This window comes from Osmia bicornis, chromosome 3 (assembly GCF_907164935.1).
Source record: "Osmia bicornis bicornis chromosome 3, iOsmBic2.1, whole genome shotgun sequence".
Lineage (NCBI taxonomy): Eukaryota > Metazoa > Arthropoda > Insecta > Hymenoptera > Megachilidae > Osmia > Osmia bicornis.
This window is the reverse complement of record NC_060218.1, coordinates 9245305-9271268: the sequence shown is the minus strand read 5'-3', so window position 1 is coordinate 9271268 and position 25964 is coordinate 9245305. Positions and strand designations below refer to the sequence as shown.

The following is a 25964-nucleotide window of genomic DNA, read 5'->3' as shown; positions in this document are numbered from 1 at the left end:
TTATAGAAATGCAATAAATCAATTCAACAATAAATTCTCAAGAAAGAAAAATAAATTTCGCATTTGCATCTGTTCTTTTTCTTCAACTAGGTTTCAATGATTACCTCAGCTTCCATTTCGCATGCATTACAAATTTCTCTTCGTCCAATTTCTGTTCCCCTGTATCTTTTACGAGCAGCAATTTTCGTTCCTGCTTCAGTTTCTATCGGGTTTTCAATTTCATTTTCCTCTTATCAAAAATTGATCCGACGCCCCGTGGAATCGTTCGTTGTCGAACGAAACACGAAACTGCTGTTGTTTCGATGTTTATTATCCTCGAGACAAAGCATAAAACTGTTCTCGCTCGAATAACGTACATTTTATGTATTTATACGTGGCTATTAGATTTCAGAAGAGAAACATTTTATCTGTTTTCATGTTTATCGCTAAGACCGAGAAAGAAATCGATCGCTGTGTGCTGTATTGCCATTTCATCGCGTGGTATCGCGGGATTCGACATTTAGCGTTGATCATTGAACACCCGCGTTATTACACAAAAATTTGAAGATTATTTCAAAATTGACCTCATTTAAAAAATTAATATACATCTTTTGCAGTGAATACGAATAGAGTTCGACAGAGCCAGCCCTGAGATTTCGGGGGTCCGAGGCGAGTTCCGAAAAAGGGCCCCTTTACATACATGACATAAAAAAAGCAGATTAATATTCAAGCAAACATTACTCTTCTTGCATTCTTGGACGCAAAATCTTCTTATGGAGGTCCTAGATGGTCACCTAGTCTGCCTAGTCCCAGGGCCGGCCCTGGAGTTCGATCGAAAGGACGTGGAAATTCGGAGGAAGGAAAGAAGTTCGCGAATCAGATTAGCGAGGCATCGTGGTTGGGGTTCTGGTGACCCAGAAACCGAGTAGCGGGGTTGGCACGTTCGTTAGGAGATATTTATTTGTTCCGGCCAATTTTTCCCTCGTTTCCAGCAGTCTTATTTGCCCCGGCGAACCGATGGCCCCGCGGATATCTGCACGACGCGATAAACGCTACTCTAATACGCTTCGAGAGAAGAGTGAAGAGGTTAACCTGCACACGAGACTATCGTTTTTTTTTTCTTCTTCTTTTCTTTTCTTGCTTTGGCGAACGAGGACCTGTTTATCTTTGCCGAGCGTATCTCGAGCAACGATGGAATACATGCACCCTCGCGTGTCGCGAATTAACGCGCCGCATAAAACCACCCTGTCGTTTTCGTTGCGGTTAAGCGTTAAGCGTTGCATTGAACAATACAGGGTGTCTCGTTTTAGAGTGTAGGCGTTTAGTAGAGGGAGAGAGAGGGTTTCGTCTCCCCGGACGCCTTTAGTTCGGGTCGGGGACCGCTAGGTGGCGGCGAGATGATCGGTGATCAGTGTTCTCGCTAGCGGTCGCCCGGCATGCAGTTCAAATATACATATAGGAGTTTCGAATTGCGATATGATAGGTGTTTGGGGCAGGGATCGTTTGTTGTCAGCCCCACTGACGAGTCTGACAGACGATCCCGAGACGAAACTCCTTTTTCTCCTCTCTCCTACAAGAGGAAATTTCAAGTTTGCGTTTCTCTTCGATCCATTACTCTTTGCTTAATAACGTAATTCTCCGCGAGGATCCGAAGGCGACACGTTCTAGCTAGAGACGTGATTTATACGCCTTCGAGAGGAGAATCTATGCTCGTAAATAAGGATACACACGCAGGAAATGAAGTTGAACCGCGTTGTCGCTGGATTATCGGTTGATTTATCGCGCAATCGACGAGAGAATCATGAAATTAATATCCGACGTGCTTCTGCTCTTACGCGGAGGTATTATACACACTGGCGTATGTTCTTTATTGAGATATTTTTTAAAATTAATTCTAATCGAACAAAAATAAATTCAGTTTTTTTCTTTTAGACATTTATTTTGTTACTATCACACAAAATGAGAAAGAAAAATTGATTTAGATACGTCTATGATGATTGTACGATAATGTAGATGCACTTTTTCAGAAATGTATCATTCTTTCAAACATTCTGTGCGAAACAGTTAATAATTCAATTCGATAATTATTTAAAAATTGTTGTATAAAATACCTGGGTGAAGTTCCTTTTAGCATCCCCTTTCAATTGACTTTAAAATCCTCAGGCAAACTTCTCAGCATAATAGAGTCACGTGTCGTGGAAATTCTTGGTTCATGAAAAATTGCCGTCATTTTCATCACCACCATCTTACTCTTCTAGACAACAACAACGAGATTTTAAATTCATCTAATTAATCACATCAGTTCACCGTCGTGATTTATGTGGATAGTTCAGTTACGGTGTTTGTGAGTGCATTTTTTCGGCCGCCATCGCATTTGCTTTTTCAATTATCTCGTGTTTCTTGTTCTCTCTCGCTCCAGTAAATGCTGTTAGGTGTTAGGTTTAGGTTAGGTCAGGTTGTTTTTTGAAGTTTTTGTAGTTTTTTTGCTCATTCTTGCTCCCGTAATAAAATTCATTCTGTAGAATCCCCGAAATTTCACGCCTTCACGTTAATGTTTTTTTGACTTACAACTCATGAGAAGTTTGCCTGGTAATTTTTGAGTCAATTACGGGTGGGTGCTAAAAGGACCTCTTACCAAATACCTAATTTTTGAAAAAAGGAGTGCATCATTGCACTTATTTGGTGCATTGTTGCATTCGTTAGGTGCATCGCTGCACTTGATATTCGAATAGACGCGATAGAGTTGATCGAATCTGTTCATTCGTTAGAAGGAATCAGGTGATGAGCGGTAAAAATTGAAGCGTAGACCACGTGGAGGCGTCCACGTGTTAGGAACAGCTGACGTCGTCCGGTCTGAACGCGGACCTCGACGGCTTTTCAGCCGGTGCTCGTGAATTCTTAACGTCGCACCGATCGACGACCCGGCACCGCGCATTACCTACACTTTCGATCGTTCTATTTATATCGCAGACAATCGTGCCTTCCCTTTGATGCTCCTGCAACGATGGCCACGCGTTTCCGGCTATCTTTAGCCGGCGAGCGCTGCGTTATTAGCGCGTTTCCCGCCATTCGATTCGATTAAACCTTTCGCTGCGGATACATCTGCTTAACCCCTCTCCGTATAGTCCATTCCGCAATACATATTCGTTCATTCAAGTTTCATCAATGATTCATCGTTTATTTTTCCTTTGGAAAGATTGAAAATTAGGAAATATTTTTATTTTACAAAAGGGTATAGCAGGATAAGATGGTCAAAAGTGTCCTTGAGCCGATTTTTTTCAGCAATGCACCATTTTATAGCTTATAATAAAAAACAGTAATATCTAATTACTGTGAAAGTAAAAATCTAGTGTTTTGAAAGCTTCTACCCGAAATCTCAATTTTTCGACTTTTTTTTTGCGTTTTTGATTTTTCACGCCTAGGATTTGCAACCGAAAAATCTGAAAAAATTCACAATCATAAAGAAATATGGCTAGAATATTCTAGAATTTTTTCAGATTTTTTGAATGCCATTAAATAGGGAAAATATGGCAAAAACCACTTTTTCTTTCTCATTCTGTAACTACCCTCCCAGTTGAGATACAGGGTTGAAACTTGGTGTACAATGGTTTTTTATTATAAGCTATAAAATGGTGCATTGCTGAAAAAAATCGGCTCAAGGGCACTTTTGACCATCTTATCCTGCTATACCCTTTGCTAACAATTATTACCTCGTTGAAATCCTTCCTAAAATCCCTTTTCGATGTATTTCGTTCCACTAGCACGGAATAAGAGAACGTTGAAACACGAAGATCATCTCATTAGATAAGGACAATCTCGTAATCTGTGTTCGAGCTGACGCAGCTCGTGGTTCCCACAAGCTGCAGCTACATCCCGTAATCTTCTTATCCAGCGAATGCTCAGATAGATATATACATGCTCGAATGCATCTGCATGGAATCGTTTAGTTACCATAGAAATTTGTAAAATGTAGCGGAACCTCGAAATTTCTCTGTGCATCACTGATTAGAATATTTCTGAGCATTTGCACTTAACCGTACTAACGAAATATTTCCCTCTACATCATATTTTCTATTTCGAGTATGAAAATTCCTTAAATTAAGAAATTAACTTTTTAAGTACCTACTTCTTTCGTAAATTAATTAACAAAATTATTAATTTTCCTTCTCGTTGAAACGAATCTTTAATATTCTCAGCAGGATGCGGTTTCTGGTAATCTATGTTAGATTATGTCGCTACGCGGTCGGATATGTAATATCAGAGCAATGTTTTCCCGCTGAATACCAACGGTAAATAGAAGCGTCGTGCACGCGTTCGAGCGTATTCAGTCGGCTTGACACACGCATGTCGATGACGTGAAGACGCAAAGCGGCGCGTGCTATCCGCGATACTGCTTCATCCTTCCGCCTGTTAAGCCGGGGACAAACGCGTCCCACCAATATCAATCACGCGGACGTCCATTTGTCATCCGTTAACAATGCTTCGAAGTGCCTGAGCAGAGGGCACTTCGCAGTATTCATGCTGGTGGATCGCGGAAGCGGAAGCAGCACAGGTGTACGCTTGATAGTAGCTCGCTAATATTCGACAACAGATTTTACCATTCTTACATTTCATTTTCTAATCGCTATAATCTTGAGATTTCTACATTTCTCAAGTCACCAAATTTGGAATTTAAAGCACTCGAATTTAACTATTGCAAATTTGTCCAGTTATAAAAATTCCATCCTCCAAATTTCCAAATTTTAATTTTACAAATTTGGAATTTAAAACGATGGAAATTCGTATTTGGAATTTAAAGCACTCGAATTTAACTACTGCAAATCTGTCCAGTTATAAAAATGTCATCCTCCAAATTTCCAAATTTTAATTTTACAAATTTGCAGTATATAAAACGGTGAAAATTCGTATTTGGAATTTAAAGCACTCGAATTTAACTGTTGCAAATTTGTCCAGTTATAAAAATTCCATCCTCCAAATTTCCAAATTTTAATTTTACAAATTTGGAATTTAAAACGATGGTATCTCGCAGCAGTAAAATTCTATACTTCTATAGTACGAAAATTCCATTCTCCGAATTCCTAAATTCAGGAATCATTAAATTTAATACCCAATTATGTCTGTCCCATTCTATTCGTGTTTCTCGTACACTAGTAATCTGTTCAAACTGTGTCAGAGATAATTCAAGTCCAACGTTCGTCAAGTTGAACCGATTTTCGTAAAAGATCCTGTGGCAGGAGTCATAAGGAACACGAGTTACGGTGCGCGGAGTTGGCCGTCTCTCGACTTTTATCCCCGTTCCCCATGGGAGAGCTGCATTTCCCGTGAACAAATGTTGCTTGTCGCATAGAATGCATCCTCGGTGCTCGCGTTATTACGTACGGAACAGTATCCCGGCGAGAATAGAAGCAGCTCGGATACGCGCTGCTAGGCGAACTCGCTCGCTTTTAATCCGAAAAAGCAATCCGCGCTGCCTTTTATGGGCAATTTTAACGAGCACCATAAATCTGGATGATACGCCGTGTCGTTCGAGCTCTCGTAAATTACCTGGAATATTTTCCTATCGTACATGATATTCCGTTCGAAAATATTCCTCCTCCATGGAACTTGTTCCCTATTTTTTTGTTCATTCTTTGTTTAACAATGGATCGCTGTTTTTCAGTGAAGAATACAACGTGTTCGTTTTTTTACGAGTATCGCGCGTTTGTTTCTCGGCCGAAGGTGATACGAATCAGAACCATAAATCAACGGTTTACGTTCTGATTTGGGGAAACGATTGCACTGGTATATGGGATCCTTTTTATTGTTTTGATTGTTTTATAGTGTTAGTAGTCGGGTTTTCTATTGATCCGTGGAAATTTCTTTGAGCCCGCGTTGCGTGCATGTTCCTATAGTGTTCCACACGCGTGTTTCTTAAGTTTGATCGTGATACAGGATTTCGTGGCACGCGACACCGCGTGGGATCACATCATTTCTCCGCTTTTCATTATTTGTAACTTCTAATATTCTTAATTACTATTATTATCGAAGCACCGATCACCGATTATTCCGCTCTAATAATACACAATAATTCCTTATACAAACGGATCTGGCTCTCTCCCTTTCTTACGAATAAGGGCCCTCTCCCTTAAAAAAAAGAGGGAAGAAACACGGGGAGATAGGAATCGACATCAGACAAATCCGAGGGTATTCTCCGTAGGGTGCGATTTTTCGCCGATGATCCTTCTACGATTCACAACCCTCGTCGCCCTTTTTTCACCCTCAGCCACGTGCTTTAATTTCCTTCACGCTTCCGGCAGCCTGGTTTCCGTCGTTGACCCTTTGGTCCGGTTCGCAATGTCTTCACGAGCAAGTAGGTTCTCGTTGACCTCGCGTCGACGCAACACAGCCAAACCCTTACGAGGAAACTCGGTTTATCAAGGATCTCCTGCTCGCTGATCAACGATATAACCATTATCGATATCGAGACCGGGTCTCTGTTCACCCCTTGTCTTCGAATCACGATTCTGGTCGGAATTATTAGCCTGGTAAAATTTCAGAGGCATGACTCATGAAAAGATATTGAAAATTTCATAATTTTTCTAATGCTATGATAACTAAAAGAATTAGAAATAATTATTGGAATTTTTTTGGTCATTTCGAATATGGTAGGCGTCCCCCTCCCCATAGGTTTCCCTAGATTTTCGAGTTCCTTTGGTTACCGGGTTCTGGGGTTCGTGACCCTTATTGTAGGCCTCCCCTTTTCCCTTAGGCGGTTCCGAAAAGAATGACGATGAAGGGGAGAAAGCCCCGTATACAGGGTGTCCCAGCCCAAATGTGACAGAGCTGTTATTCCGTAACTAGTAAAGATACAAAAAATTATTTATATGGAAATTGCACGGTACATATTTCTAAAAAATTATATTATTTTGTTTCTGAATCACTTCTAATATTAATATCGTCAAAATTAGGAGTTTTAGAATTCCAGCTTCCTCTGTATTGTAATTTAATTATCCCCTCTCACAATATATTTATTACATCAACGATTGCATTTGCATTATCAATTCTCTGGATATTCCCTGTTATTATACTTGGATTAACGAATCTCTAAACAGCGGGATTCAGCGAAACGCGTGCGTTGAACTTTTGTAAGCCGATTGTCTGGTAATTAACATTCCGTAGCGCGTACTGCTGCTAATTGCTTTTCGAAATTCGACGTTAATGGAACGAACGCGAACATAATAAATCCGGCTTTCGCAGTCAGAGATTCGGCTGTTTAGCCGGCCAACTTTCGTATCTTGCGTAATCACGAATTTTCGACTGAATTTAATAAAGAGCTATTTTGTCGTGACGTTGTTGAATGCAAGTAGAATCTTAACGAAGTTGAGCCGAGAATTTCTTGAAATTCAACGGATCCGATGATTTGAAAGTTCAAAACAGACGGTAGAAGGTTTAATGAATTTAGAATTCGAGTAACGTGGCTCGAATTGATTCTGAACCAGTAGACCTCGTATCCAGTTAAGTAAAAGTCGAATTAAGCTTGATCGACCTTGATCCAATTAATCTTGTTTATCTCTGCGTCTTGTATTATACCAAAGCCTTGAATGTATTTCTGTAGTGTATATTTTAAACTGATTACTAGGCTTTTGTATCAGTTATCACGACTCCATCTTCAGTTTGACTTCATCTTGTGCGGTCATGATAAAAGAAGCTGACTGCTATGAAATTTTTAATTAAATTTCAGGATTAGAGGTCAAAGACTTTGAGGATCCTTTTTTTATTAGGTCGTCCAGAATAAAATATTAAACTTTCCTATTTTTTTCTAATAAAAATGTTAAAAAGTCTACCTTTCAAATTAATTAAATTTTACTAAACTCTACATAATTGGCTGTCAGTGTCAGTTTCTAAAAAATTATAAAAAATTATAATTTAATAATTAATATCTATCGCATTTTCCGAAGATCCTATTTCAGGAGCAATTAAGGGTCTCTGGTCACCGAACACCATACATTTTCTATGGTGTGTAATGAAACGACGGGCTATTCCTCGGAACTCTAAATATTTGATTTTCCCGCGACTCTTTTTGTCGCGGGATGAGACCCTTAGATCTCAAAGTTCCAGATTCGTAGTTCGTCGATCGCGTGCCTGGAAATCCGGGTCGATCGATGCGGAAACCGCACCGTTAGCGCACCTAAGGAAGCGGAGAGAATTCTCCGGCGACGCGTTACGTGTTGCGCTTGCCCAATTCCCTGCCAAGAAAGAAAAGGAAAGGAACAGTGTGTTCTTATTCCTGACACGTTGACCCTTTAGCCGGGACTGAGTACGATGTGTAATTTGTGGCCAACCTGGGGCTTCCTGAGACCATGATGAACTCTGATTCGTTAGGGGTTGGCAAATTAAACTTTAACCCTTTGAACAACGTTCAGCCATTATTCTGATGTTGATTAGTATTTCAGCACGAGTACAAGAAAACTTTAATTTGAAATGTGTTATTACTCCTGACATTAATTTTTATGTTTTATTGGATCTTGTAATTGTTAAGATAGAAAAATTTTCTAATGATTTTTCGAAAAAATTCAGAGAATCAGGAGAAGGTCTTACTTAAGAAATTGCAAGAATCTCAGCCATTTCAAAGAAAATCTAGAAGGGAAAAAATATTGGCTAACAAGAAATCTTCCCAAGAAAGACAAGTTATGAATGAAAAATTCATCGAAGATAATATCGATTCGCAGGTAAAAGTGAAGGAAAATTTAACGAAGTTTCCACGGTTCGTTGAGCTTGCTATTTTTTTTTTTTTTTCAGTGATCCGACAGAATGATTATTGAAAATATAACAAGACGATGCATCTCGGAGGAAAATCCTTTCACGCCGGGCAATCTGTATAGATGGTAGTATTTTCCTTCCAGGGACATTACTTAGCATCGTCACTGTGGGCGGGTTTATATACCGCTATGTAACGGTGTAAACATACCGGAAGCGGATCGATTTATGCGGCTAAGTAAGTGCATTTTTATGCACCGTTTCACAGCCGAGACGAGCAGCCTCGCAGCGAACCACTTCGTTTAACAAACGACCTATATAGCATACGAGAGACTGCTTCCCCTCTGAAAATGCTCTGCACTTTCATTCTGTCGATTTCTTATTGCACGTTTCGAAAGTCGATCGAGCACGATTTTCATTCTCGAGTCAGTGGTTCACGAGTCGTTTGACAAGCTTCAACCTCGTCCCGAGTGAAAATAACCCGGCTCTCCTTTCTATTACACCACGTTTCTCATTTCATTCGATGAATTCATATCGTGAATCTGTCAATTGTTAATTAGAAAAGATAATTACAATTCAAATTTGCAATATATGCAAAATATTCTGTATTTCGAAATTTCCTAAATGTTCGGTACAATTCGAAATTTCCCAAATATTTGCTGTTATATAATTCGAAATTCCAACACGTGTAAATTCCAAAATCCAAACGCTTAGAATATTCGAAATTCTAACATTAAAAAATTTCCTAAACATTCGGCGCGATTCGAATACTCGAAATTTCATAAATATTTCCCGCTCCTTGGAATATTGAAATATTCGAAATTTTCCAAACACCCTTAGCTCTAATCACGGTGGATCCGTGTTACGAAGTCCGAAAGATCAATAGCGATTGGGCGCCAAGTGGTCATCGTTTTCGCCTTTTTGCCGCTTTATTATCATTAGGGCGTTAGCGAGCGTGACTACAAATTGCACGGGCGAGCTCGTTAATCAGCCCGACGTGGGAATAATTAATACGAATGGCTGGCTTTAAGCGGTCGACGGTGTGGCTTTCTAAAACGAGGACAGAGAATGAGGTTACGATCGCGTTTTTTCTTCTCCATTTTTTTTTTTTAATTTTCATTTTTACATTGGTTTATCGTGAATCAGCAATGAACTCGATTGTTTATGCCGGGTTTTCCAGTTACGTGGTTTCCGGTGCGAATTAACGAACGGTGAATTTCGTACCCGATACGCGATTCGCCCGCTGATTTTTCGACACCAGGATCCAATTAAAATGCATCGCGAGATATTACGTGAAATTCGAGCGTGGTTGGGAAAATGTGGAATTTTCCTGGAATTCAGCCTCGTTTCATTTGTTCATCCTCGAGTAGTGTAATGAAAAGTTCTGTTCGTTTTCATATTAATATGTAACGTTTCAAAATTCCGAATTTCGCGTCAATTTCTCTTCGATCATCGACATATCATAAAGCAATAAAAGCTTGATATAAGTTCGTATACGAACGTATACATTCGCTACGTGAAATTGGTGCATCGGGAGATCGTGAATTATGCAAAACCAGCGATTCGACGAAGTTACGTTGCAGCGGTGCAATTTGTATCGTCTAAAGGAAAACAATCGTATCAAGCAATCCTTTGTTATATCTCTAATTTGAGTCCTATATAGTCTCATCGGATTAAACTTCGTTCGCCCCGAGAATGAGCAAAGACGCTTTAATTAATTTGTTTTCGGCGAAGAAATTTCGCCGAATTCTGTCTCTCAGGCAGCATTTTCATTTCATCCATTTGTACTTCTGTATTCGAATATTCGAATTTTGGATTTTAGTCAGAATTTAAATATTAATTTCGAAAATTAGTCGAATTCAGATTTCAATTTGGGATAATCGGAATATTCGAAGCGGGAAAATTTTAGAATTTTATCGATTATTTCCTACATTTCAAGTATTCGAATTAGTGATGGGCGGGCGTCCGATACATGCGTGCAGCTGAGTAACCCGACTATTTCGGGTTCGGTCGGGTACAGTCGAGCAGATTCGGACGAGCTCGCAAATTATCTTATTCCAAAATTTCATATAAAACAGATTTTGCACATGCTCATTGCAAGTATTAACAAGTACTTACATGAGAGTTGGGCCGCGGCCCGCGGGAACTCGTCCGAATCTGCCCGACTGTACCTAACCGAACCCGAAATAATCGGGCTACCCGACTGCACGCATGTATCGAACGCCCGCCCGATTTTTCCCGAGCCCGTAATATCAGATACCCGCACATCCCTAACTCGAATATTCCTATTCGTAATTTGAAATTCGGATAATTCGAGTGCGTAATATATTCTTATGTTAGTGTCATACATCGTATCTACGATATTACAAGCAACGGGCTACCGATTACGATATCTTGCATGGAATTTTTCCAGCAAGAGATGAAAGGGGATGGTCGACATAATCCAGATGCAAATTATCGTCTTCTGACATCGGTCCACGGCGCACTTAATCAGCTCGAGCACGATAGGGACGTGAAGAGGCACTTTGACCGCGTTGTTAGCTACTCTAAGAGAAATTCCCGGGACGGTCCTCGCAATTAGCTTAAGCAACTTGTAAGCACAATGAGCGTCGTCAGAATTCCTTGCTGTTTCAATATCGTTTGAATTATCGTCTCTTTAAAAATAATCCTAGCCGTCAGATTGAGGAAAACTCAAAGAAGTAGCTCGGAGAAGAAAACCTTTGCACTTGCCCGGGAAAATATTTGCACGAACTTCGAACGTTTTGTTCGTCCTCGTTCGTCTTCTCTTTGTTCTTCGCTTCGCTTTGTCCATCGCACGCTGGAACTTCGCAGAAGCGTTAATTCACTTAAATAATTAAACCTAAACGGCTGTTTCGTTCGTGTCGCGACGAAGATAATCAGTCGCTTAATGCAAGTGGATAATTTAAAAGGACTAGAAAGCGGAAAATGTAGGAATGTGCTGAGAGAATTGCAGAATTACTTTACTAATTATGGTTTGAAAGCAATTAGTAGATAAGCTTGAATCACGTTCGCTTTGGACAAATTCAACCTCCAGTTACAATATATATTTCTTAATTAAAAATTATCAAAGGTAGACATCGACGCACATATTAATTTTATTTTTACTTTCCTCTAAAACTTTTTTGACAAGAAAAAGTAGACAGTTCGTTGGTATCTGTTTTCAGTGAAATGCACTTGTAGCTCGACGATAAATGCTGTTTATCGGCCGCGAGAATGCTGATTTTAATATTAGCGGCATCGAGAAGATTTACGCGCGCGATGATGCGGCAAACTTCCGTAATACGTTACCGGAATAGCAGTCATCGCGAAACTTACGACCGATATATTACAAGAACAGCGATGCAACGTTTAAAGCATCGCGAATGCTTTCGAACTTCTCTATATTTTCTCACGTTTTCGACGAGAATCTATCAATATTACGTTGTTCCATTATTCTTTGACAACTTCGGTTACTTCCGGTTGGTGGTTTTGGTGCTTTCAAACTTTCAGAAACTTTTTCTTTAGGTCGTACGAATAAGAACCATTCAGGCATGAAATGTTCCATTGTAGAGGCAGAATAGGTCGAAAGAATTTCATAATTTGAAAAATTTTAGTGTTTAGTAATTGCAAGTGAAATAAGTCAGTATATGGTCAGACATATAGTACACATTGTATTTCGTAGCATTTCTAAATTCATAGATAAATGAATTCATACAGAATTGAGTATTTATGAATCTATGAATGATCCTAAGAATTTTTGCATTAGTATGTAGTTGTAAGTAGAATAGGTCCAAATGTGGTCAGACATTTCCTAAATATTGTACTTTAGTTCATTTTTACATTCGTATACAAATAATCAGGAAAATATTCGAAATTTTTAGAAGAATTCTGAAGTATTTTTACGAATCTACGAATAATCCTAAGAATTGCAAGTAGAATCGGTCCAAGTATGGTCAGACATTTCCTAAATATTGTACTTTAGTTCGTTTTTACATTCGTATACAAATAATCAGGAAAATATTCGAAATTTTTAGAAGAATTCTGAAGTATTTTTATGAATCTACGAATAATCCTAAGAATTTCAATATTTATTGAAAGCTGCAAGTAGAATAGGTCCATGCATGGTCAGGCATGTAATAAGTACTGTATTTTAATGTATTCTAATTTCTTAAACAATTTCAAAAATAGTTCACATTTATAAGAGAAAAAATGAGTACTTATGAACTCAGCAATAATTTCAAGAATTTTCGTGTATGCGAGCAGTAGTAAGTAGCGGAGGGCTGTATATGGTCAGACATATCGAGCGCAGCCTAGCCGAGGGAAACAAAGTTGCCACTTGTTGCTGAATTACAGCAGAGCATTCGAAGAGCAATGGAAAACGATATGGTCAGCAAAATGCTTGAGCCATCGATCGATTTCAAAATGCAATTGTCCCGATTCATTCGATCGCAACGGAAGATTCGAAATCCTTGAGTAATTCTACTTGCGTTACTGCTCTTTGAATATCTCTTCGGTTCGCAGTTTCCACGTTATTTTGGCAAGACTTGTCAACACACAGTGTCGATTATATTACAATACAGGTGTTCGAATTCCCAGGAAACCGTCTGCTAAATTCAATTGATTCAACAAAGATCGGTTTGAAAGATAAATAAAATTTGTTTGACGAATCTGACAAGTTGATGAATATTTCAAATTGAATGTAACGATTCAAAGAAAATTTCTTTTTTACACGAATAATGGTACTATGTGTATGTAACATTTTTTAAATTTTAATTTCAACAAATTTTAACAAACTTATCTATTGAAAAACTGAAAAGCTTTCTATGGTAAAATAAAAAAATCTGCAACTTTAGAAAACTGATTTCTTTCTCGGTGAAACGGAAGGAGCAGTCTATGTAAACGTCGGAAGCAACTCCGTTACATCTAGTTGGAAGTTTGCGCGAATAACGTTCATGGAAGAAACTTTGCTAACGTGGTTGTTCGGCTCGTCTGATTCCCCTCTTCGGTCGGCGTCGACGAGCGGGAAGCTCGTAATTTCACTTGGAAACGTTTGCAAACAAGTTTGCCCGGGTCTCGAGGGCCCAGACGTGTTCGTGCGACTACGTTTGACGCAACTCGTGCATTAACCGTGCTCGATTAATCGTACTGGCTAATTTCACGGCTCGACCTTGCCTCTCCTTGGTGAACCTCCTTACAGTCGCGACCACCATTTCCAGCTGTACCTTCTCCGGTCAATTATTCCGGTTTAGATGGTGAACGAGAAAGTTTTCCAAGACGAATGTTGCCCGAGCCTGGCTTTTATTAGTGTTTCTCAGTTGTTAGGAATCTTGGTCTCTCATGATTGCTAGAAATTCTGGCTGTTTTTGGAATTAATGCACCAGACGAATGGGGTCGTTGGAGTTCGTTGATGAGCATTTGAACTTGATGAAGAGAGAATCATTGAAGTGAAAATTTAATGAAGTAGTTGTAGATGCCTTTGGAAATAATTATTAATTGAAGAATCTTCAAAAATTAATTGTTCGTATTTCTCTGCGATTATCATGGAATTTTGAATTATAATTATTTCTGGGAAATTCTGGCTGCTTTGGGGAAATTAATGCGCCGAGTAAAGTTGGATTGGATGATAGTGAATTCGATAAGGTTTCGAACTAGATGGAAAGGGAATCATTCGAGCGAGAATTGAATTAAGTGGTGGAAGATAGTTTTGGAAGTGGTTACTAATGGGAGAATTATTAAAATTGATTGGTAGTGGATGGACAAACATGGTTGAAAATAGAGTAGAAAGGATCCTTAGGTTAATACTGGAATGCTTTTAGCTTTTATTGCAAAGAAAGCTTCTAAAGTTGACTGAGAACGAAGAAGTCTTACAACTACTCTTCTACAGTGAAAAGCTTTCGCAGCTGGCAAATAAAGGAATCGAATGAAAGAAGAAATCTTTTAATTCGTTAATGATTCAGATCGTAATACTTATTTGAAGTTACGATGAAACATTAATATTATCTCTAGCGAGTGAATAATTTAAAAATTATTATATCTGTTTATTTCATTCGATATTTTAATTTCAATTTCTATTTTTTGCTGTTTCAGTGTGCGGCGATATTCACGGCCAGTTCTATGACCTGATGAAGTTATTCGAGGTGGGTGGTCCACCCTCCTCCACAAAGTATCTCTTTCTCGGCGATTACGTGGACAGGGGTTATTTCAGTATCGAGGTAAGTTCGAAATTACATTATTATCGCGTTGCTGGCTCACCTAACTTCCCGACGAACGCTTTCACAGATTATTTTCGACTAAACCAACGAAAGGACCCGTCTGTGTATTCGTTTTGAAACATTCGATGCAACAATTAATTGTTCTAACTGACATGTTAGATAGTGTAGTAATTACAACAAACTACTGTAGGAGTTTAGTGGAGGGGGAGAGAAGGTTTCGTCTGCCCGGACGACTTTGGTTCGGGCCGGGGACCGCTAGGTGGCGGCAAGGATGACAGTGTTCTCGCTGGCGGTCGTCCGGCATGCAGTTCGAATATGTAGGAGTTTCGAATTGCGATATGATAGGTGTTTGGGGCAGGGATCGTCTGAAAAACTCCTTTTTCTCCCCCCTCCTACACTACTAAATTTATAATAAAACAATTTTCAGTTATTATTAGATGTGTAGCAAGGGTTATTGATAATAAAGGCAGATTTTATCACCCTCTAATTTTTAAAGTATCGACAGACTGAAAGCGGTAATAATTTATTGTCAGTTTAAAAAAAAATGAAGAAAATTGGTCGTATTGCAATCAGATTTTTTCTAAATCCAGAATAAGCTTCCTTTCTCTTCTTATTTCGCAGAAACAAAAGTAGTTCCTATAATAGATGATATTATCACGCGATTCGAGTTGATACGTAGCGAAACACGTCAAAAGGAATTGCGGCACCTCGTATCAAGGTGGAAATCCTTGGAAAAACAGAGTTTATCCGCGCGTTTCGAGAAGACGTGGCCGCAACAGCGTGTGAGCTTCTGCGTGACTGTGCTTGCACACGCGATGAAGAAGGACGTAAAGCTTCGCCGAGATCGATACTTCGTATCCGCAATACGCTTCGTTAGATTTTCCACGCTGTCAGAAGAGAGAAAGAAAAAGAATCCCTCGTTGCTAGAGGCGTGCAGTCATTCCGCGAATATTTTCTTTCCACGGATGAAACAACGGGATGAGAGTCGGGGAAAATGAGGGGGGACGTAAAGAAGGAAAATGAGAGAAAAAAAATATTTGATAAGAAGAATAGAAAGAGAGTGGAGAGAATGTAAATGGGTTAAGAGGAATGTAGAAAGATGAAAAGAACTGGTCATGGAATTGATTATTCAATTTAGAGAAGAGAAAGAAGGGAATCGATACGATAAGAGATAAAGGAATGGGATCTTATTCGATGTAAGAGGACATTACTGAAGGAAATCGGAAAGATATAACAAAAACGTTCGGTTACTTAATTTGATTGAAAAGGAAATAATTTAATACTAGAAGCTATATTTTCTGATAATATATATCAGTAGAAAATATTAAGTGCGCTTAAGTAGTGTCTTTTTAATCATAATTATGTACCGTGCGTCGCCGACCTTCCGGACGAATTCTTGATATCTATAGGAGAGCATGGTACGTACCAGAAAGACTCTGAAGACCTGGGGAAAAGTTTTCAAGTCCCAATTTTATCTATTTAATGGTACTGATGGTTAAAAATCTAAGTACCTCTTGAGATAGAGAGATTGGAGTCTAAGTACCGTGCGTCGCCGACCTTCCGGACGGATGGTTGGTATTTATAGAGAATTTATAGTGCGTCGAAGGGGAAAGTACTGAATCGTTAAATCACCTTCGAGCAGGTGACTCCATCAAGAGGATAGGGACTAAAAGTGTTTAATCCATGAGAACACGTACAGGCATCACGTTCGGAACGCGATCGACTGTCGCGGGAATACACAGCACCGTCACGTAGTGCATACACCGAGAAATCGGTGTGGTAAACTAGCTGGGAACACAGTGTTTCGTAACACAGTTGGTGCACCGATGCGAGTCGTGTTGCACAATCCGTAAACTAAAGGCTTTCGGTGTCGTAGAGCCTGCTGAATCGGCTCTTACAGGTGCTAATGCATCTGTAAGTGGAACACCAGTTGTCAACAATGAAAAGTAACGCTGGTAATTTGAAACAGCAAACAGTGGAATTAGGTTAAAATTAACATTTAGTTAACGAACCAAAAGACTTCTTTTTAAGAATATTTTTCAATTTCTGAATTTTCTCTCATGATCTGCGAGCAAATAATTAACGACAGCAGATACGATCAACAATTTCATGGTGTACTACCTCAAAACAATGGCTACGAGAATGATTTCGTGCGATAGTTCGCGTATAATTATAGAGGGATGGAAAGCAGAAGGGTGTAATATCGGTTCAGTGGCTACACAAAGGGACGCTGAAGGGGTGCGGAACGTAGACAGTCGGATGGATTAGCAAAGAGAAATTAATCGATTTCAAGGCTGCACGAGAACCGAATAATTTTCGGTATCGAACAGTCTGTTTACTTTGTGTTCGAGAAAATTGAATAACTTTGAACATAAAATACTAAAGTTTGAAACAAAATACTAATTTCTCATTTAGAACTCACTATGAGTGTTCCCTCTGAATAAAAAATTATAAAATGAAAAAATGATTTTTATGAAAATTCTGTAAGGTGGCTAAATAAAAATACCAAGTGTTGTCAGGATATCTTTCTATTTTACAAAACTCAACACGTTCACCAACTCTGTTTTTCTGTCTGCGGCGCGCTTTTTCCGTCCCTTAAAAGGAAGGCCCGTGCCCTACACTTGTCGAAAAAACCCTGGTATTCAACTTTCCGAGTCCTGGTCTTGAATTACTGGCCAAGATTTCGAAAATCTGAAAACCATCTCGAGTCACAAGGCTTCTTAACAAATGGAACGAAAGAAGAATGGGAAGAATCTGGCACGATGACTAACACCACCCACGATTATTATGTCGTCTGGATGAGTGACACGCAACACTATCGTTTGCCAAGACAATAAATCAACCGAAACGTTGAATAGTATTGTATCTAACACTCTCAAGAGCCTTTAGGTCTGTCTATCTTCTATCCTGAACGTGACTATTACGTTTGAACGAAAACAATGAACCGTTTTTCAGACAGTAAACCGATTTGGCGATGATTTCGGCGGAGATGTCGTTGACTATTATTTGTTAAGTGTCATCACTTAACAAGGATTTTGAAATATTTGTCGTCGTGCCATTCTGCTAACCTAACGATCAATTTATTTCATAAACAAATTTTACTCATCGCCTAAAATATAAAATTACACTTTAGATAAATTATTATAATCGAAAAGGTTGATAAAGAGAATGTTGACGAAGAGTAGATGGATAAGCTGACTTGCTACTTGTCAGAGTCATTAATAATCGCGTCGAGTGTCTATTCTTATTAGAACTAAATACGTTCAAGAGGCTACTCATTCCTTATCTTTCAGATCTCTCTTTATTTATGCCACTTGTGATCCACTCTATCGCGATCATCTTGTCAGCTAATTTACACATTTACCATCTAAGCTTCTTCTCGAGTGTCGAAGTGATTTTTCAATACCATATATTTCAGTGCCTTAAATTTGTATAAATTCAATAAATCCTTTATGTCAGGTTAAACTCAAGTTTCTGCAAAAATTTCCGATTCGTATTTCCTTTAGTACGCGTAGGTATGTTGTAAAATGTAGTTGAAAAGAGAGGAAGGATCAGAGAGAAAAGTATTTTTGGATGCAACTCCAATGAAATTCCCAATCCTGAGATTCAGTGTATGCAGTAAGCGTGTCGAAGTAATACGCTCGACGTTGTGTGCACGTTAAATTCGTTCTTATTTCCATTGCGAGGATGTTGCATACACGCGCAGAAGGCTTGCCAACCAATTTCCTCGAGTTCGAGACAGGCTACGAATTCCTTTAAACGGGAAAACCGTTCCAGCATCCACCTGAGAACAACATCTGTCTGCTGAAACTTTCGATGAGATAAATTGAAAGACGTCGAATGAGACGTACCTTCTTGCCTTCGCAGCAGTATACAATAATATATCTTTGAAAGTTCGTTTTATTGATGCAATGGTAACCGAATATGATGGGAAAATATTTTCTTTTATTTTTGGAAAAATATTTTATTTTATTTTTTGAAATATTTGAATTTTTTAAATTTTAAAAAGGGAATTAATAAATTTTTTTTTTCAAAAGAAAACGCAGCTTGCAAGCTTCGCAGTTTAATAAGATTAACGAATTAAAGCGGTGCTTGTTTTTTACGTTCTCTTTCTGCGCTTGCAGTGTGTTTATAGCCGTGACATCATATTTAGAGTGGCGATATAGCTGGTCTAGCGAAATATATAACATGTCCCGGGTAATAAAACGAAAATGGTTTCATAAACGCGTCGGCGGAACGGCGCGACGAGACGAGCGGCAACGACGACGTAGCATAATAGGAACGTGGGTAACGTGTGCGAATACACGTATAATCCCTGTACGAGGGACAAAAGCGAGCGTACCATTGATCATTTCCCGAATTTCTATTAATCAGCAACGGTAATGGTCGACGAGTAATTCCCGGTTAACTCTACTTACTACCTAAATGAACAAAAGCATCGGTGTACTAGACAATTCGGGACGTTATTGTTATTGGTAATCACCGAGATAATGAATCGTTGATTCCTCGTGGGAGGCATGAATTATTAAACTGCTAATTAAAATCCTTTGATATTTGATGATTTTGAATAGGCATCTTGGAAAGCTCAAAATCGTTGCTAATCTTAAGAATGATTTTTTCAAAAAATATCAAACATAATATCAAAATTTTGAGAATTGAAAAGTTAAAAAAAGTTACACTTCCAAACTATAAAAATTGCATTTTTATATTCAAAGTGGAAAAAGTTGAAATTGTTAATATCCACGTTAAATTTGCTAAGAAAATATCCGAGGAATAATGTGATCTTCCGCAGGGTAAGATAGATCGCCTTTATGAAAGTTATACCTAAATAGAATTATAAAGTATAATGGTAAGAATATGAAGAATATAGAATACAGTATGAAATGTAATAAATTAGCAAAAGGAATATAAACAAATAGATTCAGATTATTGAACCTTCGGAAATGGAAAAATTATAGGGGTTGATAGCGTAAGATCTTAACACTCCAAGGAAGGTGAGAATCAACTCCAACTTCACTGTATAGAGAATTTAGTTCAAGGACATCTAGAATGACATACTTAAGCTTTCACACTACAAAGTTAATCTTCTACTTCGGTGTCATAGCGTAAGACTTGGTTCTACCTTAAAACAGACCAAGAAGAGATTCTTGATACCAAGAAAATGATGATACTCGACGTACTCAGTTTAAAGAAGTTGGAAGAATCAAATTTATCTAATATCTCGAATTAAAAATAGCAAAGATAATGAAGATATATTATTATAAACATTCGTAGCGAAATGAATAGATGTACATATCTCTGCTGATCAACTCCATCTGCGCTGTTGTGTAAATCGTTGTCTAATATGACGCGTTGTATGATGAAATGAAAATACGTCTGGTAGACAAGCTCGCGACAGAAAGCAATAAACCGACAGCTTACGGCTCGACCGTGTTCACAGCTTCATACGATTCATACGATTGTCCCTCAACCAGGATATGCTCGCTTACAATGTGCATTTGTACCTGTGGATGCCCGCATTCGAAACAAACGTGTATACGCGATGAATAAATGATGCGCTACTCTACCTCTCTCTCTTTCTCTCTCTCTCTCTCTTTCTCCATATTCGATATTGATTTTCCCTGCATGGCCAAGTTTTGACGATTGTTTACACACCGTACGTGTGCATCGTTAGTGTACACACTTCGCTTGTAAATAAATTATTATACCATTGTACCGTTAACAAATTGAATCGCGCAGCAAGATTGGGTCATTACATATTACACCATGGCATATTGAAATTTTGGAATATTTAACCCTCGGACGGCGGACCATGGAGAGAGCCATATTATTATAATTTTTTTAATTTTCTACCGTTCCCTTAAAAATTATTCTCTCAATACGTGAAACTGTTCAAATTAAAAAATTATATATTTAATTTTCATAACTTAAAGGGTTAAGCAGTAATTTTATGTATATTATTTTAGTAGAAATATTTTTACTTAAAAATATAATAAAATTACAAATTCTCATCTAGGTACACTGTACATTTAGAATTACATTTGTAATAATAAATAAATCATATTTACGGCTTAAAAGGATAATAAAACTATGAAAATACACAACAGTATTTAGGATATAAAGTCACTCGAATAATTCTTTGCCAAGATAGTCACCTTTATGCTGCTTGTTGGACGAACCTCGGGAACAAGTAGTACACATACAGCACGAATCAGCCGTGCATTTCGAGAACCGTGAAGATTAATTATGTGCCGGCCAATTACGTTGAAATGTAAACGACGGTCTCTCGCGTAGGCGCTTTTGTTTCGCGATGCATGCCAGTCCCCGGTAATTTTGTCGTCTCGTGTCGGACCGGGCACGACAATTAATTAGCTGATGCACGAAATAAAGCGAATAATACCTCTTTTCATCAACGGTGAATGCCTTTGCGATTTCGAGCCTGAGGATGCCACCACGGAACATACCTAACGGACGATTTTACACGATGCTTTATTTAACCCGTCACGATTCTCCAGTTTATTATCGAGATTCTCTCGGAAAGTAAATCGATCGTATCTATAAAATAAAATTTTTTAAAATTGAAAAAATCTGTAGATATTGTTCGTTGCTATGGAGACCCTCTAATCTCGGGGGTGGTTTTTATAATTGGAACTTTAATTAAAATTTGAAAATTGTGGTAATTAAAATTGAAACAGAAACGTAAATTAAATTTAAATTATTTCTTTTTCATTATTTACGACGCAAGGGTGAAATTTATTAAAAAATCAATAATTTTACATAAAGTTTCGTAGGGCACGCGTTACGCGTAAAAAGTTAAATTCGCAATTTTCCCTCGGCTAGCATTAAACGTTAAGATGAACACGGCTCGTTTGGATTTTTGCGAGGAATCATCTGCCAAAATACGGGGAACGAAACGCGATCACGAGTGGTAGTCGTTGTCACATTTAGACCGCAATACGAGTCACGAGCGCGGTTGTTTCGACGCGGCGAATTTAATTCATGGCACGTTATAAATTAGAAGGGGACGGAGGTGTGCACGGTAGAGAAAGAGATAAAAGAGACAGAAAGACGAGCGAGCGGATAAATAACAGGAACATTAGCAGCTCCGCGAAACAGTAACTTGCATTTTCACTTCTACATTATGGAATCGTGTTTCTCCTCGCGTCTATAAAAAGAATATTTCCCGGAAAAGTGTAACAACCGTTGTCGTTATTCTTGCGTTTGCATAAATCTGATAACTGTATCGTAAAATATTTCCGCTTCGTGGAAGATACATTTCACGCGAAAATTCTGTTATTCGAAACTCTCGAGTATAATTTAAAAAAAAAAAACAAGAAGGTTAAAATTGGAATAATTAATTGTTTCACGAAATATACAATCGTCGGAATATTAATATCAGTATTATTAAAGCTGTGTGATTTTTTTATTTAATTTTAACTTAAATTTTTTTATATTTGTTTTATATTTGTTACAGTGCGTGTTGTACCTGTGGGCACTTAAACTGTGCCATCCAAACACACTGTTCCTCCTCAGAGGGAACCACGAGTGCCGTCATCTCACGGAATATTTCACATTTAAGCAAGAATGTAAGTATATTTTCCAAAAATTTTCCATTTCACAAATCCCAATTCACAATTCATTTTATCTGATCATAATATATTTACATAGAATTAAGGACATCATTTCAATTGATATTTAAATGAAATTTCTCCATCTAATATTTAAGACCATTTAGAATATTAATTAAGAATATCTTTCAAGATTCATCTGTAAATCCTTCGCGACCATTATTAATTTCCAATTACAATATCGCATCTCGATTCGAGGCTTTCATGCATTTAAAATTTAAAAGTAATTTTATTTATTATTTCAGAAATTTTTTTTATCTTTCCTTATTGAGTGGAATATCGATAATTAGGAATCTTAATTATTTTCCATTTTTATAGTTATTAATCTATTAACTAAGTAAGACGAATTGACTCGTCGATTAGATGGGAAACATGATTTTTTATCAATCGAGGAATTAAGTAATTAACAGATGAAAAGCGAGCCATTAAAGGTTGGAATTTCGTGCCACCCCGTCAAACGTTATCGATCTTGTATCCGGGAACGAGCGTGGAAACCGGATGTTTTATGAGCTCGTTGTTCGTCAAAAGCACACGCGGGAAAGCCAATCTATTGCCCGTTCGATGATCATTCCACGGAAAAGTCGTTTATCTGGCCTCGAATACCGGCACAGATGACGTTTACGAGATTTTCTCGTCGAATCGCGAAACGTAGCAATTTTTATCGGTTGCATTCATGCAAATATTCCGTGAAAAATGTTTCATTAACACGTTCGCAGATCATTTGTCAATTTTTCTAACTAATTTATCATTACTAATAAGATAGCAGAATGTTAATAATATTTTACTGCTACCATTCCCATCGAAATACGTATATTTATAAATTTTTCTTTTTTTCGCAAACATAAAATCACGCGATGGAAATAATTCGCAATCCCGAAAATTTTCAGTCCCGAATATTGAATTTCCGCGATGGGAATCGACGCTATTCAAATGATAAACGTTACGGCTTGTAGCGAGTTAACGCGATCGGCTGGTAAATACACATGACTTGACCCAGTATCAGAGAATTTTCCAGGATCGATACAGGCTTTCCCGCGAGTTGCACCACGCAGAGTCTTGAGATATCGTTGATTGGACGCGGACCCTCTGGGATCACGAAATTGGATGGAGCTTGTACCAGAACGATCGCATCGAACGTGTTCCTCGTCGACTAGTACCGTGAACGAATGCTTTCCGGGCGATAGATCGTTCCCCAGGATCAGGTCGTTGCTTTTCATTCGTTAGATTGAACCTCAAGATTTTCTTTTTTCCCGTAGGTAAATACCGGATTTTCACGTGTAATAAGAATGGTAGAAAAAATAAAGAGAAATGTTAATTTACCCCTTAGAGATACCCTTACTGTGTCGTACCAATAACCACGTGGCATAGAAAAGAGAAAAATCAATTCATTTTTTTACAAATTTTTAATGACGGTCGTAGAGATTTGATTCCCAAGCGTCACAGAAGCCCTGAACAATCGGTAACACCATGGCGGGCGTAATAATTAAGACGTTCGTTCTGGAGCTTCGTTAATTGCACGTCGAGCATTACTCTTGCGCCTCCTTCTTTTTCGCCCGCGGTTGAGCCTCGTTGTATTAACGAGGATCGAGTTCCGTCCCATTGACTTTCTTTCGGTATACAGTGGGTGATCAAATTATTAGAGCCATGGTATGAAAAATGGGTTTTTCGTGTTTGTGTAGAAATAGAGCCACAATTTTGAGGTTTTTACATCAATAATTCTCCACTATTAATATATAAACAAATACTTATAAAAATAAAGAGATACATTTAAAAGATTATATTTACACATGTATATTAGTATTTCGTAATTCCCGCCATTGTTTAATTTCTATAGGAAATTTATATATGTATATACATATATCCTGCGTTTCTATTTTAATGATCAATCCTTCGACTATCTTTTATTTAGAACAATAACCTAGTTTACATTTTCAATTCGAGGGAAGCGATTTTAGATTCATCTGGAGTAACTATTCAAAAGACGTTTAATTTATTTATGAAATTTTGTCTTAAGATACACTTTGAACTGTTTGTACTAAAAACTTCGAACAAACGAGTTAGAAAAATTTGGAATTTTCCAAATAGCTAACACAAATCATAGGAAAATACAGTTTTAAGACACAAGGCATTTTAGAAAACATAAGAAATCTTAAAATTTTTCAAGCAGTATAACAAAATTCAGAATCTAAAACTTTTTCCAAGTACCAAGATAATCCAATGTGTATATATGTTCTCCATTTCTATTGAAAATCCTCGATTCATTCAATCCGAAGCTAAACAGAGAACTCTGAGTTCGTTCATCTTGGAAAGAGACCTTCTCTTTCAACAGGAAATGGTATTCGATCCTCGAATCAGTCGTACAATGTCTGTGCTGTTCGTCCGGAAAACAAGAAATTCGTGGATTTCTTTTGGGTAGTGTTATCGAAATCCAAAAATCTTGGGATCTTTTTCACGTTGAGACCACCGTGTCGAGATCTTTTGATTTTTCGTGGACAGAATCGGAATCACCGGAAGAAGGAACGAAAACCAGTCGAAAAGAAGATTGCTACGGAAGATGGCAGACGTTGTAAAAATTGACTGGTGTATCGAGAATTTATGAAGGCACGAATACGAAAAATCGAGGGATTTGATTCTTGTCTTGTTTGATTTCACGAGGAAGAAGGAATTTTATGATGCGAAACCTTTTTCGAGGAAACATCAAACGTGAAATATGTCGATTCAATATTTTTTATGATGATTTGATGGCTAAGTTAGGAAACATATTTTGGAGGACATTTGATTAGTTAGAAGGAGATAAATCCTCAGGTAGTAATCTAATGTTAGAATATAAAAAACAGGAAGAAAATGAAGACACTGATAATACTTTGTAAAAAATAATTATTTCCAAAAATTATTTTTAAAACTAATTTAAAAATAATAAAAACATTCAAAAGCTTTTCAAATCTTAGGCTTCATTTTATAATTGAAATTTTCTAATATACCAATAGAAAGATTAGATAAATTATCAAATTATATTTGATTACATTAAGGTCTATCCAAAATCAATCATTTGATATTCAACAGTCTAATATTGAAACATCCCGTGCAAACACAGAAAACACCCTCGATATGTTTCAATAAGAATAGGCTCGGAAAGAAATTGCGGTTCCTTATCAGGAAGAAGGAGCGTCGGGAAGGTAGACAGAATGACAAAGCGTTGTTGTGCACATGGTACGATGAAACGTCGGCGTAGCACTGGCCAAGAAGAATTTCCTGTCAATAAAACCAGCTACGTGGTTCTGTTGAACGGACAACCCTGAAGATTTGTTGGCGTTAAAAGTGGACAGATTGCTGGCCGATGCTGTCACTCCGATCACCCTTCGTCGGGATCTCGTGAACAAACGTCTCGACCTTGGAAGTTGGCTAGATT

The 25964-nt window shown here is 38.0% G+C and overlaps 1 protein-coding gene across 11 annotated transcripts in view; it reads left to right on the top strand.

The window, feature by feature from the left end:
- LOC114872483 overlaps positions 1–25964 on the top strand; it is a 75247-nt gene that overhangs the window by 15629 nt on the left and 33654 nt on the right. For all 11 annotated transcript variants that reach the window (XM_029179717.2, XM_046284998.1, XM_029179719.2 and 8 more), the window contains 2 exons: positions 14803–14927; positions 22402–22513. In XM_029179717.2, coding sequence (XP_029035550.2) covers positions 14803–14927; positions 22402–22513 — 237 coding nt within the window. The remainder of the gene's footprint in view (positions 1–14802; positions 14928–22401; positions 22514–25964) is intronic.